Below are 13,333 nucleotides of genomic sequence, written 5' to 3'. Positions count from 1 at the left end.
CATTGTGCAGATCATGGCCCAAACCTTGGCCAACTTGGTGGTGCTCCTTCCATCCCTCCCGTAGACTCTGTTCACTTCCCTGGCTTGTTTGACTCCATCTCACAGACTCTTCCACCTCAAACACCCTAACTTCAGCTTCATTCATGCCTCATTCCGCCCTGCCCACATCTGCTGTTCTGCCCACACAGCGAAGCTTCCAGTTTGATTCCCTTAGAAATCAATTGTCTAGAGCTGAAATCTCCTGGTGGTGCCCTTTATAATTTATGTGTTTGTTTACCTGCTCTCGTTCGTTCTTATGTCATCATCCGAGTTTACGCCAGCTCTTCACAGGTGCCACTTCCCCTAGGGATTCTTGAGGATGTTAACTGCAGCCACCTAGAATTAAATTCCAATGTTGTTCATTTGTCCCTTCGTCCCTGGCCGGTTTAACTGGGGTGAGGTGAGACGTCAAGGTGTTTTTTTTATCTTAAGAGAGTACGGAATGCTTTTAATCAAGGGGTGAGTCTGCCATCTAAGTTACCTTTTCTGTTCTAGGTTTGCCAGAAGCAAAAATGTGTAGCAGACAGTTTCTTGGGCTATGATTGCAGCCCGGAAAAATGCAACCACCATGGTGTAAGTAGCAGAGAAGAGTGAGAAAAGGGAAAGCCACTGAACCTGCTCTGGAGAGCAAGACCTAACTAAGTCCCTCTCCCTCCTCCTCCTCCTCCCCCCTGCATCTTCTCCTCCCCCTCCCTGCCTTCACCCCACCCCCACCCCCATCCCCGCCTTCCCAATAATAAGCCACACAGACAAATGGATGTAACCTTACATAGTCGTTATTCTACGGAGCTCCTGGGTGTGAATGAACCCGGCTGCCTGACTCAGCCTGTGACTTTATGGTGCTTTCAGGTATGTAATAACAAGAAGCACTGCCACTGTGACCCCACATACTTACCTCCAGATTGTAAAATAATGAAAGATTCATATCCTGGCGGGAGCATTGATAGTGGCAACAAGGAAAGGGCCGAACCCATCCCTGGTAAGTCTCACTAAAAAATAGAAAACATAACTAGAGCGTTGTGGAATAGGGTAAGTGAAATGTTTGCCTCCAGAATGTGATGATCTGAGTTTCACTCCTAGAACTCACATACAAAGGCTCGGAGGTAGCACAGACTCCAAATCCTGCCACGGAGGAGGCAGAGACACAGGAATCAGTCTTAACTAATCAGTGACCTCCGGGCCAGTGAGTGACACAGAAGATAAGGTGTAGAGAAGTTGAGAAAGGCACTTCCCATTTGCTTCTGGAAAACTCGAGAGCGTGCACTCGTGCGCACATGCACACACACACACACACACACAAATAAATAAAACTGAGGAGGGCTACTAAGAATGTAGGTCAGTCTACAGTAGCCGCAGCAAGGTCCAAAAGAAAGAAAAGTGTCTGCCAAAAAGATCTATGACTGTGAACTTACTGGATTTTTTTTTTTAATCTGACACTCAGAAACACATATTGAAAGTCTCCTGTCCTTGTGAACTGGATGTGGTCAGGAGAAGTGTGTAAGGTTTTGGCTCCTGACCACGACCAACAAGAAACAGGCTGACAAAGCCACCCAGGGGTGATGAGGAATTGTCAACCAAAGGTAGAATCAAGAAGCTGGAGGCAAAAGTTCTCTAATTTGGAATTTGTGGCTAAGGAAGTTACAAGAAAGAGAGGAAGAAAGAAAGAAAGAAAGAAAGAAAGAAAGAAAGAAAGAAAGAAAGAAAGAAAGAGAGAGAGAGAAAGGAAGGAAGGAAGGAAGGAGAGAGAGAAAGAAAGAAAGAAAAGAAAGAGAGAAGAAAGAAAGAAAGAAAGAAAGAAAGAAAGAAAAAGGAAGAGAGGAAAGAAAGAAAGAGAAAAGAAAGAAAGGGAGAAAGAAAAGAAAGAGAGAGAAAGAGAAGAAAGAAAGAAAGAAAGAAAGAAAGAAAGAAAGAAAGAAAGAAAGGAAGGAAGGAAGGAAGGAAGGAAGGAAGGAAGGAAGGAAGGAAGGAAGAGAAAGAGAGGCAGAAAGACATTTTTTGCCAAGAAGAAGTAGCACTTAAAGAAGAGAGGTCGGCTGAGCCCTCCCTACTAGTTTATCATTGGAGGAAAACAACCATGATGGCACATGTGCAAACTAACAAAAATTGCAAAAGATCATCTTTACAAATGCAAAAGGAAAACTCTTTAACATGCTACTAGCTCAATGTATATACTTATCTATATTAAAAAGTTTAAAATGTCATATCAGGGGTAGGGAGCTTATAAAGCACATACCAGGCCCTGAGTTCAAAACCAGGTACTTCCATGAAAGGAAGAAAAAAATCCATACCAAAGGGTATCTACTGTAAGACTGTCAATCCTACTGTAAAACAGTTCACTCTAGCAACAAAATACACCAAAGTGGCACTCACTGCAAGGGATTTAACCCTCACACCTGAGGACTTTGTTGCTGTTATTGCTGTTCTGTCTTGTGACACTCTTTAGTCCAGAAGGATATAAGCTCAAAGGCATGCTTTTCATGAACATGACTTTCTCACTGCTTCTGCCTTCCCTGTAAAAAGTGTGGCATCTTTTCCATTAAACTCCATGCTCGTGACACTTGTACAACAGGACCGTATTTCAGATTTCCCCCCTCATTTTTTCAGTTTGTTTTCCCGAAGTTCTAGAGACCACCGTGGGTCACTCTGAGTCCTCAGATGGGGATGCACAGATGCCCACGCTTTCTAGAATGAGTCAAACTCCCTCCAAAGGGAGGCCTTTGTCCTGATGCTTTCATGGAGTTACATAACCAACAATATCCTTGGAGACGGTTCTGAAGGTATCCAAACCCACTTTTAGAAGGACACAGCCCCCCACACTGGCCACAAACACTACAATGTAAATCACATGCTTTGAAGACCAAATTGTTCCCCAGTAAAGCCAATTATCTGACCAAGACATAGGAAGGGTTCTTCTATAACCACACTAACCTGACCTGGAGAAATTAGCATAGTCACTGCACCCATGGTGACTTCCTGGCAGCTGGTGCCAGCCTTTCCCGCGAGGCACAAGAGAACACAGGATTCCAAGATCCCTTGTGATTCCTTATCATTTTGCCCCTTCAACAGCACCTTGCTGGGTGCTGTATCAGTGGGTGCCTGACAAGCTTGGCTTTGGCCCCTTAATCACAGACCTCAGCCTCCCAGACTAACTAACACCACCAAAAACCTGAGGGAGTTGTCACCTCAAGGACAGCAGACACTAACTCTGTCCAAGTTAAGGTACCCAGAGTTAGGTATGGACCAGGAGCTGGAACAGAAATACAGAGGAGTCAAAATGCCTGATTGGTAGTGCAGACAGCCTGTAGCATTCCATAGACCCTGAGGAGATACAGGCAGTAAATGGACACCCCAGACCTCAGCAGGAAGCTAACATGGGACAAGATGGGGGAAAGGCCTTTTCTCTGTAGGTCCCTGAGAGAAAGAGCAGGGAACCCGGGCTGTCTGCCCTCCACCCAGTCAGCAGAAAAGGAATGGCCTCATCTTTTGTGCCTGGACCTGGGAAGGAGAAAAGAAGCTTGAAGATGTCCATCCTTTTGGAAGTGTATGGCTTGTCTGAAGCTCCCAGTTTTCCTGACTCTGCCTCCCAGTGCTAGATTACAGATGTCCTCCAGCATCAAATAACCCATAGGATTTCCTTAGAGCAGCAATGGGTACAGTCCTTGGTGGTGAAGAAAAAAATCAAGAGAGAGAGAGAGAGAGAATGGGGTTCCTCACCTGCCACAAAGCAGTAACAGACTAACAGAGGATAATCCGGTCAGATCGAAAACGGACATCAAAATACTGAAATCAACATCGTGGGAGTGGGACAAGCAATATCTATCTCCCCATAAAGTTAGGAGCAAAACTGAGGCTGGAGAGATGGTTCGGCGGTTAAGAGCACTGATGGCTCTTCCAGAGGTTCTAAGTTCAATTCCCAGAAACCATATGGTGGCTCACAACCATATGTAATGGGATCCGATGCTCTCTTCTGGTGTGTCTGAAGACATTAGCAGTGTACTCAGATAAATAAAATAAGTAAATCTTTTAAAAATTAGGAGCAGGGGCTGGTGAGATGGCTCAGCGGGTAAGAGCACTGATTGTTATTCCAGAGGTCCTGAGTTCAAATCCCAGAAACCACATGGTGGCTCACAAGTACCTAAAATGAGATCTGACACCCTCTTCTTGTTATCTGAAGATAGCTACAGTGTACTTATGTATCATAATAAATATTAAAAAAAAATAGGAGCAAAGCAATGAAGTCTGCTTCACTGTACGTATTCAGTAAGTTTCCTATGTCCCAGGCCCTAAACTAAGGAAAGAACAAGAAAGGAGCAAAAGACTAGAAAAGATGAACTGTTGTTTCTTTGCTTGTGTGTGTGTGTGTGTGTGTGTGTGTGTGTGTGTGTGTGTGTGTGTGTGTGATGATACAATTAATCACAGAGAAAATCCTAACAGATTTCAAAAAGTAAAAAAGAAAAAGGAAAAAACACACTTCTCAAAGGTCTCACTGTATAGGCCTGGCTGGCCTGGAACTCACAACATGACCAGGTTTTTAAAAGTCTGTGCATGTCTTGTGGGGGAGGGGGAATGTACACGTGAGTGCGGGTGTTCTCAGTGGCCAGAGGCATTGGGTCCCCCTGGCTGTTGTGAACCAGCTGATGTTGACGCTGTATAAAGTAGACCATTGGTCTAAATATAAAAACTAAAACTACAAATATTCTAAAAGACTCTTTGAAAAAAAAAACATTTGTAAGGAAGGATGTGAAAACATAACTATTTCTTAATAAAAAAACAACTTAGACCTAAAATAGTATGCATAGCATTTTTTTTTTTACTAGAAATAAGAGTTTGAGAATACCCCTCTGGTAACAGTGATCTTACACTTCAATTTCTTCTGTCTATATGATCAGACAGAGACTACCTAGAAGTCTCCAGTGAAAAGCAAGGCTGGAGAGATAGCTCTGCTGTTGTTAACAGCGCTTTTTGCTTTTGTTGAGGACCCAAGTATGGCTCCCAGGACCCACAGGGTAGCTCACAACCCTCTGTAATTCCAGTTCCAGAAGATCAAACATCATCTTCTGGCCTCCTCAGCCACCACTCACACACAGGGTGCACATACCTACAAGCAGACAAACACTCATGCACAAGCAATTTTTTTTAATCCCTTAAAAAGATATACACAAGGGGCTGGAGATATGGCTCAGCAGTTAAGAGCACTGACTACTCTTCCAAAGGACCGGGGCTCAATTTCCAACACCCACATAGCAGCTCACTGTAGACTGCAGTCTGTAACTACAGTTCCAAGGGATCCTCATACAGACATGCATAGACAAAACACCAATACAGACAAAACAAACAAAAGGATACATACAAAAAGAAAAGCCAAGACAGGATCTTACGCAAGGATTTGAAGAGCTTGCCGGTGTGGAGACTCCAATGCCATCGTGTTAAGTACATCATATGCAAACACACAATATCGCTGTTATATTTCTGGTGATTGTGTTCTAACCCCTGGTTCTTTCCTTTGTTAGCACGGCCCTACATTGCAAGTGCTTACCGCTCCAAGTCTCCACGGTGGCCATTTTTCTTGATCATCCCTTTCTACGTTGTGATCCTTGTCCTGATTGGGATGCTGGTAAAAGTCTATTCCCAAAGGATGAAATGGAGAATGGATGACTTCTCAAGCGAAGAGTGCGTGAACTTCATACCTGTTTTCTTTCATAATTAGTTGGTATACTGGGTTATTAACGACGTCAAGACAGACATAGCTCATAACTCAGACTTAACATTTTTCCATCTGTAGAAATTGAGTGGTAAATATATTAGTGATTAGTATAATGAATAATCAGGTTCTTTTTTTTAACCATCGGGTTTTAATCTTATAAAAACTAAGTGGGCAGGGCATGGTGGTGCACGCCTTTAATCCCAGCACTTGGGAGGCAGAGAAAGGCAGATTTCTGAGTTCAAGGCCAGCCTGGTCTACAGAGTGAGTTCCAGGAAAGCCAGGGCTACAGAGAAACCTTGTCTTGAAAAAAAAAAAAAAAACTAAGTGGGTATGAAAATACCACAGCGAGATCTGTTAGTTTTTTTGGTTGGTTGGTTGGTTTTTCTTTTTTTGTGTGTGTGCTGCTAAGAAAAAAACAGTGCAGGGGGTGGGGGGAACCAAAAATCCTTGGGCCTCTTTAGGGGTAAAAGTCAATGTAAATTGTTGTCTCCTGCTTATTAATTTTAATTGTTAAATATGTATTAAGTGTTGCTTATTTTTTCTGTTTCTCCATTGTAAAGAGTTTTGATATGCTATTTTGAAAAAGATAACAAGAGGCTGAAGAAATTCTTTTTTCCTTTTATTCAGTGTCTTAGTTAGGGTTTTACTGCTGTGAACAGACACCATGACCAAGGCTGGCTTACAGGTTCAAAGGTTCAGTCCATTATCATCAAGGCAAGAACATGACAGTGTCCAGGCAGAAATGGTACAGGAGGAGCTGAGAGTTCTACATCTTCATCTGAAGGCTGCTAGCAGAATATTGGCTTCCAGGCAACTAGGCTGTGGGACTTAAAGCCCACACCCACAGTGACACACCTATTCTAACAGGGCCATACTTTCTAATAGTGCTACTCCCTGGGCTGAGCATACACAAACCATCAGATTCAGTTTTCACTTTTTTTTTTTTAACATAAATGGAGAGCTAAGCAGCCAAAGGTAAAAGAACTGATTTAGAATAATAAGACTAAAGGACATGACCACAGCACTGCATATCAGTAGTAGTGGATTATGAGTTCAGGCCAGCCTGGTAGCAAGTTCCAGCCCAGGCCTGAGCTACACAGTGAGATTCTGTCTCAGAAAGGAAACACCTGAAACCACAGCACGTGGGATGGAGATTGAGTCACTCTCTAGTTAGCTGGCTTTCTTACACAGCCCAGGCCCACCCTCCTGGGGCCCAGAGCTGAGGCCTTTCACAGTGGGCTGGCCCCTCCCACATCAATCCAGCCACTCTCCTAGGCCATCAGCCAATCTGATAAAGGCAGTTCTTTGAGTGGGATTTCCTTAGGTGACTGGAGGTTGTTTCAAGCTGACAGTAGAAACCAAGCTGGCCAAGGATGGGGTGGGGTGGAGAGGATAATCTATTAAATTTACAGCAGTGGATAAAGGTGAAGGTGAATGGCCTCAAAAGCTTAAAGGTAGTTTAAGCCAAAAAATGCTAAGAATCTGGGAATGAGCTCAAGCTTGCATCACTGTCTCTAAGGAATTGTCTCTGTCTCTATACAGGCAATTTGAAAGTGAAAGTGAATCCAAAGACTAGTCTGAACAGCAAAGATTCCACAATGTCACAGTGAGCCTCCAATATTCCAAGGGAAAGAGGGAGGGAGGAAGAGAAATGTATGAGACATAATATAACAGGCAATGGTCATATCGTTCTATATAATACAAACAACTCCGGAGAAATTTGCAGTATTACCATTTATATCAATAACATGAGGGTGTTACAAATGATATCACAATTTGCCAATGAATTACATCAGACTCTGTCTCAAGAAAATCATGATGCTTTCAATTACATCCTTTTAGAAGTCTTGAGCTCAAATGCTGGTTAAAGAGACTTGAGTTGCCCTGCTCTCAGGATCCTTGCTGCACCCAGGATGGTTTAACCTGGTTGGCTCTAAGAGTGACTCTTCTCTTTTATGTGTTCTTTTAGAGTAATTCTCTTCAGTGGACAGAAAAAAAAAAGTGGAAAAGAAAAGCCTATGCATTATCTTGCCTGGAAGTCAAGCCTGCATATCGTGGTCTCCATCAGGCCAGAAATCATATCTCTCCATACACATGTATGATACATATGTGTGTATATTATTCCATAAATGATTTACTTGTAAGAAATGATTATGAATTTCATATTATACTTTGATATTTTACCCTATTTCTGGTAGTCGGTAGTCATCAATTGTATTTTCTAGTAGGCACATTACAGGAAAGACTCTAAGAAAATAAATGTGGTAGCATGACTCAAGGGCAGTGGCTATTCTGTCACGTAGTAGTCCATAACCAGCCAGAAGACAATGGTTCTAGGACTCAGAAGGCACGCCAACACATGGTGTTCTAACACATGCTGTTTATAAAAGCTACACGTTGAAGCACATTCAGTTCAGAGTGAAGGATGAGAACACGTGTGCATGCGTGCGCGCGCAGACGTGCACACACACACACAAGCCTACACAAGAGAATAGACTAGAACCCAAGGAGCCTTCATGGAGGCAAAAGGCAAAAACTTCAGAAGCCAAAGGGTCAATTTAAGAGGAAAATAAAATAATAAAAAGCACAACATTTTCTGACTGTCCCAGCAATGCTGGGATTGAAGCTCAGCTTTGCATGTGCCAGGCAAATACTGTGCCACCCATGCCTTGTGGGTTTGGTTTTTTGTTGTTGTTTTTTGTTTTTGTTTTTGGTTTTTTGAGACAGGGTTTCTCCGTATAGCCCTGGCTATCCTGGAACTCACTTTGTAGACCAGGCTGGCCTTGAACTCAAAAATTCGCCTGCCTCTGCCTCCCAAATGCTGGGATTAAAGGCATGCGCCACCACCGCCCGGCCCTTGTGGGTTTTAATCTACCTTCACCGTACACAAAGCAAATTTTAGCCAAACAGTTAGGAAAATCACTAAATTTAGTAAGGGACTCAAGTCAAGTAATTAACAAAAGTAGTCTGTTTAACATATGGGGCTCTGACAAGAACACAAATTAGGTATGTATGCGTGTATTCATGTATATATGCATACATGTATAGTGTATGTGTGTACTACAAAGAAATAAGGTTTGGTGTATCATGTAGAATATTTTAGATCATGTTTTTAAGCTAAACTTAAGGTAAATTCCTGGGGATGCCAGTCAATTGACAGGATCTAGTGCTCTGTCAATGCCCTTGTCTGAGCTCTGAAAAAACTGCGCATAGTAATGAAAGACCCCCGAAGGGAGACCCTCACTCAAGTCTCGGGACAGCCGCGAACCCAAGAAGACACTGAGACCGAACTTAAGATGTAGAGAGGAAGATTTAATAAAGCAACAACAAGCAAGCACATGAACCAGAGCTCTGGGGCCGAAACTCATACACCAAGCTTGGTGTAGAGGAGAATCGACCCCGACCCAAATTTTTCACAGGCTTATATAGGAAAAAGCCGGGGGGGGGGGAGCAGGGCAGGGAAAGTACAAGTTTGCGTCACTAAGGGGTTTTGCCAAGGGTTTTTCCAAGGGGCTTTCCATAACCAAGGGGTCGTGTCCTATATTTGGCAATGTACCCGATCTATTGGAACATTCTGAGGTTTGTTCAAACTCTTATCTCAAAAATGTTCCTGGCACAGTCCTCAGTTGGGAGGGGTTGGACTAGGTTTGTTCCAGGAGACCCTTATCTAAAAAATGTTCTTGGAACAGTTTTCATTTGGGAGGGGGTCAGACTCTGGGGTGAAGAGTTCAGGAATGTACTCTGGGGTGAGAAGTTCAGGAGTGTTCCGGGAACAATCTCCAGATGGGAGGGGTAGGAGGACTCTGAGTTGAAGAGTTCAGGAAGAGTTCAGTAATTTTCCTCCTTCATTCCCCACTCCTTTTTAGTAAGTAGCTCTAATCTTAGAGCGAGTTTTCGGCCTCTTGGAGGACCCGATATTGTTGTCTTAGTACCATAACTTGCACTGCATTTATTCTTTCTCTAATAAAAGCTACTAACTTATTGAGAATGCAGGGGCCAAAAGTAAGCAAAAGCATAAGTGTAATTAAGGGTCCTGCTATGGTGGAGAGGAGGGTGGTGAGCCAAGGGGACTTATTAAACCAGCTTTCAAACCATCCTTGTTGGCTTTCTCTTTCTCTTTTACGTATATCTAGGCGTTCTCTAAGTTTGGTCATAGAATCTTTGATTACTCCTGAATGGTCAACATAAAAACAACATTCTTCTTTTAGGGCAGCACAAAGTCCTCCTTCTTTAAGGAATAATAAGTCTAATCCCCTTCTGTTTTGTAACACTACTTCGGACAGGGAAGTTAAAGATTCTTCTAATTTGGTTATAGACTGTTCTATAGTTCTAAGATCAACATCCATAGCTGTACGTAATTCTTCATAGTATTGGGGGGTCTTAATTAAGGCAGCGGTCCCTGTACCTACTCCTGCTGCTACTCCCAATCCTAAAAGTACTGCCAGAGTTAAGGTAACGGGTTCTCTTTTCCAGCGGACCCGGTGATCAAACTTGTCTAAAAAGGAGCTATCATCATGATACAGGAGTCTAGGAATAAGTTGAACTAAAATGCAGAAATCTTTGGAACTATTAAAAACAGACATAGATACACAAGGAGTGAGACGGGTATTGCAAGCCCATACTGTGTCTATGGGGGGCACTAGATACTGACCACTTTTGTTAGGCTGGATGTTCTGGGTCTGATTACAAAGGTGCCCTTTATCCTGAGGTACCTGGCCTAAACAAAGCCCACTCCCTGAAACTGCTGCCAGAGTCAACTTTCTGGTTTCTCCCCAAAGGCATTGAGAATGATCTGAAGTAGTATTATAAGTCCTGATCTGAGCAATTCCTTCATAATAAGGGGGCCTAGAGGCATAGCATAACCAACATGATTGAGTCATATTAGGATTAGTCCTATTTAAAACTAAAAAAGCTCCTTGGACTAGACTGACCAGACGGCTCTCTGTGTTTAGGGGCGGTGGGGAAACTAAGGTTGGCTTCATGAGGGAAGTATTAGTCCCTAGGGAGGGTCCCACTGTGTTGAGCTGTGGAGTTGGTGGAGCTGGTACGGCCAGGACTTGTGGGGGAGCCGGTGCAACTGGGGGCCCTGTTCCATAAGGACTTTGTTGGGCCCTATGGGTGTTACTGCCAGGTCTCCCATCATTAGTCTGATCGTGAAAATGAACCCAGGGTCTCTTGGTGGAATGTATATGCGCCAACCCCACCTATTTCCTTTAAGCCAACTCAAACGATTTTGTTTCCCTTTCCCAGTGAATTTTATAAGTAGGGGGTTGCAGTATTTACCTTTGCATGGCCCTGGTGGGCTGTTTTTAAGAGCGCACCCATTTTCTGGATATTTATAGGGGTTTCTCTCTCCTTGGTTTGGCCTGTCATAAACACTACCTCGTTTTACCGTGATTAGGTCCCAATCAGAGGAAGGCTTCCAGTAGGCTTCCCCTGTCGTTTCACATGTCCATTTACCACAAAAATAATCTGAAGCCCCTCCACATTCTTGTTGAAGCCTCCCGCTCCGACCCTGACCGGGGCAAACATAAAAATGTGCAGCTCTAAGATTAGCTCGGTAGAACTGCCCCGAACATCCATACGTGTTCCCTATTCCATTCGGAACACACCGCTGTTCAGGGGGTGGGTTACTAAGATCAGTATGATCGGGGAGGTCCCAATTGGGAGATCCTGCTGCCAACTTACAGATGTCAGGGGTGAGATCAGGCCACCAAGTCCAAGGGGGATGGACTGCAGTGACTGCCCATACAATGTTTCCCTCCTCATTAAGCACTTCCCAAGACTGTTGAATTGGAGCATGAGGGTTGTGGTTCCCTAGGCTTAGGGTGGCACCCGCGACACAAGCGAATTTTAAGAGGATTGTCAGTAGCTGCCACCGTCCAGTTGTCTTCATGGTTGCTTCTACTCTGGCTAGGAGCCTTCTTGACGTGGGAGGCGTGGATCCAGGCGGCGATTCCGTCTACTTTTACTGCCGTTGGAGTTGTTAACAGCACCAGATATGGTCCTTTCCACCGAGGCTCAAGAGTGCCAGTGCGATGTCGTCTGACAAGGACCGAATCTCCAACCTGGAACCCGTGGGGCACTGCTGTAGTCCCCGGTGCATAAGCTTCTTTGATCTGGTCCCAGATCTGTGTTCTGACAACTTCTAAGGCCTTTAAATGGGTAAACAGAGCAGAGGGTGAGGAAGAGTCAACACAGGGATCCAATATCCCGCCAGACTCGGTCAAGGGGGGCGGTCCCCCATGTAAAATTTCATAAGGGGTAAGGCCGAAACGTCCAGGTGTGTTTCGGACTCTAAGAAGCGCAAAGGGAAGGAGGGTCACCCAGTCTTTACCGCCGGTCTCAATAGCTAATTTAGTTAGGGTCCCTTTTAGAGTCCTGTTCATTCCTTTTACCTGCCCTGAGCTTTGGGGTCTATAAGCACAATGTAACTTCCAATCAGTCCCCAATTGTGAGGCCAATCCCTGACTTACCTGGGCAACAAATGCGGGCCCATTGTCTGAGCCAATTACCTTGGGGATCCCAAACCGGGGTAGGATCTCTTCAAGGATCTTCTTGGTTACCACCTGAGCAGTTTCCGACTTAGTGGGAAAAGCCTCTACCCATCCAGAAAAGGTGTCTATAAATACCAGCAGGTACTTGTTGCCATACATCCCTGGTTTAATTTCAGTGAAGTCCACTTCCCAGTAAACTCCGGGGCGATCTCCTCGTTGTCTCTTTCCTTGTTCTTTGTAAGGTCGGGCAGCATTGGTGAGAGCACAAGCCTGGCAGGAGTCAATTACCTGTTGTACCACCGAGTTGAGCTTTAAAATATAATAATCGGAACTCTTGATCAGCTGTAGGAGTTTATCAGATCCCAGATGAGTCAGTTGATGTAATTTTTGGACATAGTTTCTTCCTTCTTTTGTAGGTAAAATAATACGCCCATCTACAGTCCGCACTAGCCCCCTAAAATTGAATTCCTGCGCCTGTTTGCGACAAACTATGGAATCTAATAGTTTAAAATCTTCATCAGAGTAAGTATAATTAGGACTGGTTGCCGGTGAGGGCTCTGGCAGGGGCCTGCCTCTTTCTGCCATGATTGTTACCCCTTGAGCTGCCTGCCTTGCTGCTACATCAGCCATCTGGTTTCCTCGGGCCACAGAATCCTGTCCTTTTTGGTGGCCAGGACAATGGATAATAGCCACTTTCTTTGGCATATGTATAGCCTCTAGGAGGGCCAGAATTTCTTCTTTGTTTTTAATGTCTCTTCCTGCCGAGGTAAGTAGCCCCCTCTGTTTGTAGATGGCCCCATGGATATGGGCTGTAGCGAAAGCATAGCGGCTGTCAGTGTAAATGTTGATCGCCTTACCTTCAGCCAACCGCAGGGCTTGAGTTAGCGCCAGGAGTTCAGCCTTCTGAGCCGAAGTTCCTTCTGGAAGACCACTTGCCCAAATTACCTGTTTTCCATCTACCACTGCCGCTCCTGCTCTTCTTTTTCCTTCCACCACAAAGCTGCTACCATCTGTGTACCAGGCAGGCACACCTGGCCAAGGCTGATCAGTCAGATCCCTCCTCGTTCCAGTTTCTTCAGCCAGGACATCAGCA

The 13,333-nt window shown here is 44.4% G+C and overlaps 1 protein-coding gene across 1 annotated transcript in view; it reads left to right on the top strand.

Moving 5' to 3' along the window:
• The window catches only part of Adam2 (ADAM metallopeptidase domain 2), a 50,783-nt gene extending 42,807 nt beyond the window's left edge, over positions 1-7,976 (top strand). Inside the window, exons 17-21 of the mRNA XM_021181627.2 lie at positions 535-612; positions 889-1,018; positions 5,550-5,709; positions 7,286-7,349; positions 7,713-7,976. Of these exons, the coding sequence (XP_021037286.1) occupies positions 535-612; positions 889-1,018; positions 5,550-5,709; positions 7,286-7,319 (402 nt within the window). The 3' untranslated portion in view covers positions 7,320-7,349; positions 7,713-7,976. The remainder of the gene's footprint in view (positions 1-534; positions 613-888; positions 1,019-5,549; positions 5,710-7,285; positions 7,350-7,712) is intronic.
• The last annotated feature ends 5,357 nt before the right edge of the window (positions 7,977-13,333 follow it).

This window comes from Mus caroli, unplaced genomic scaffold (assembly GCF_978045245.1).
Source record: "Mus caroli unplaced genomic scaffold, Mus_caroli_1 scaffold_12, whole genome shotgun sequence".
NCBI classification, from domain to species: Eukaryota; Metazoa; Chordata; class Mammalia; order Rodentia; family Muridae; genus Mus; species Mus caroli.
Note: the sequence above shows the minus strand (reverse complement) of the source record. Positions and strands in the feature narration are given on the sequence as shown.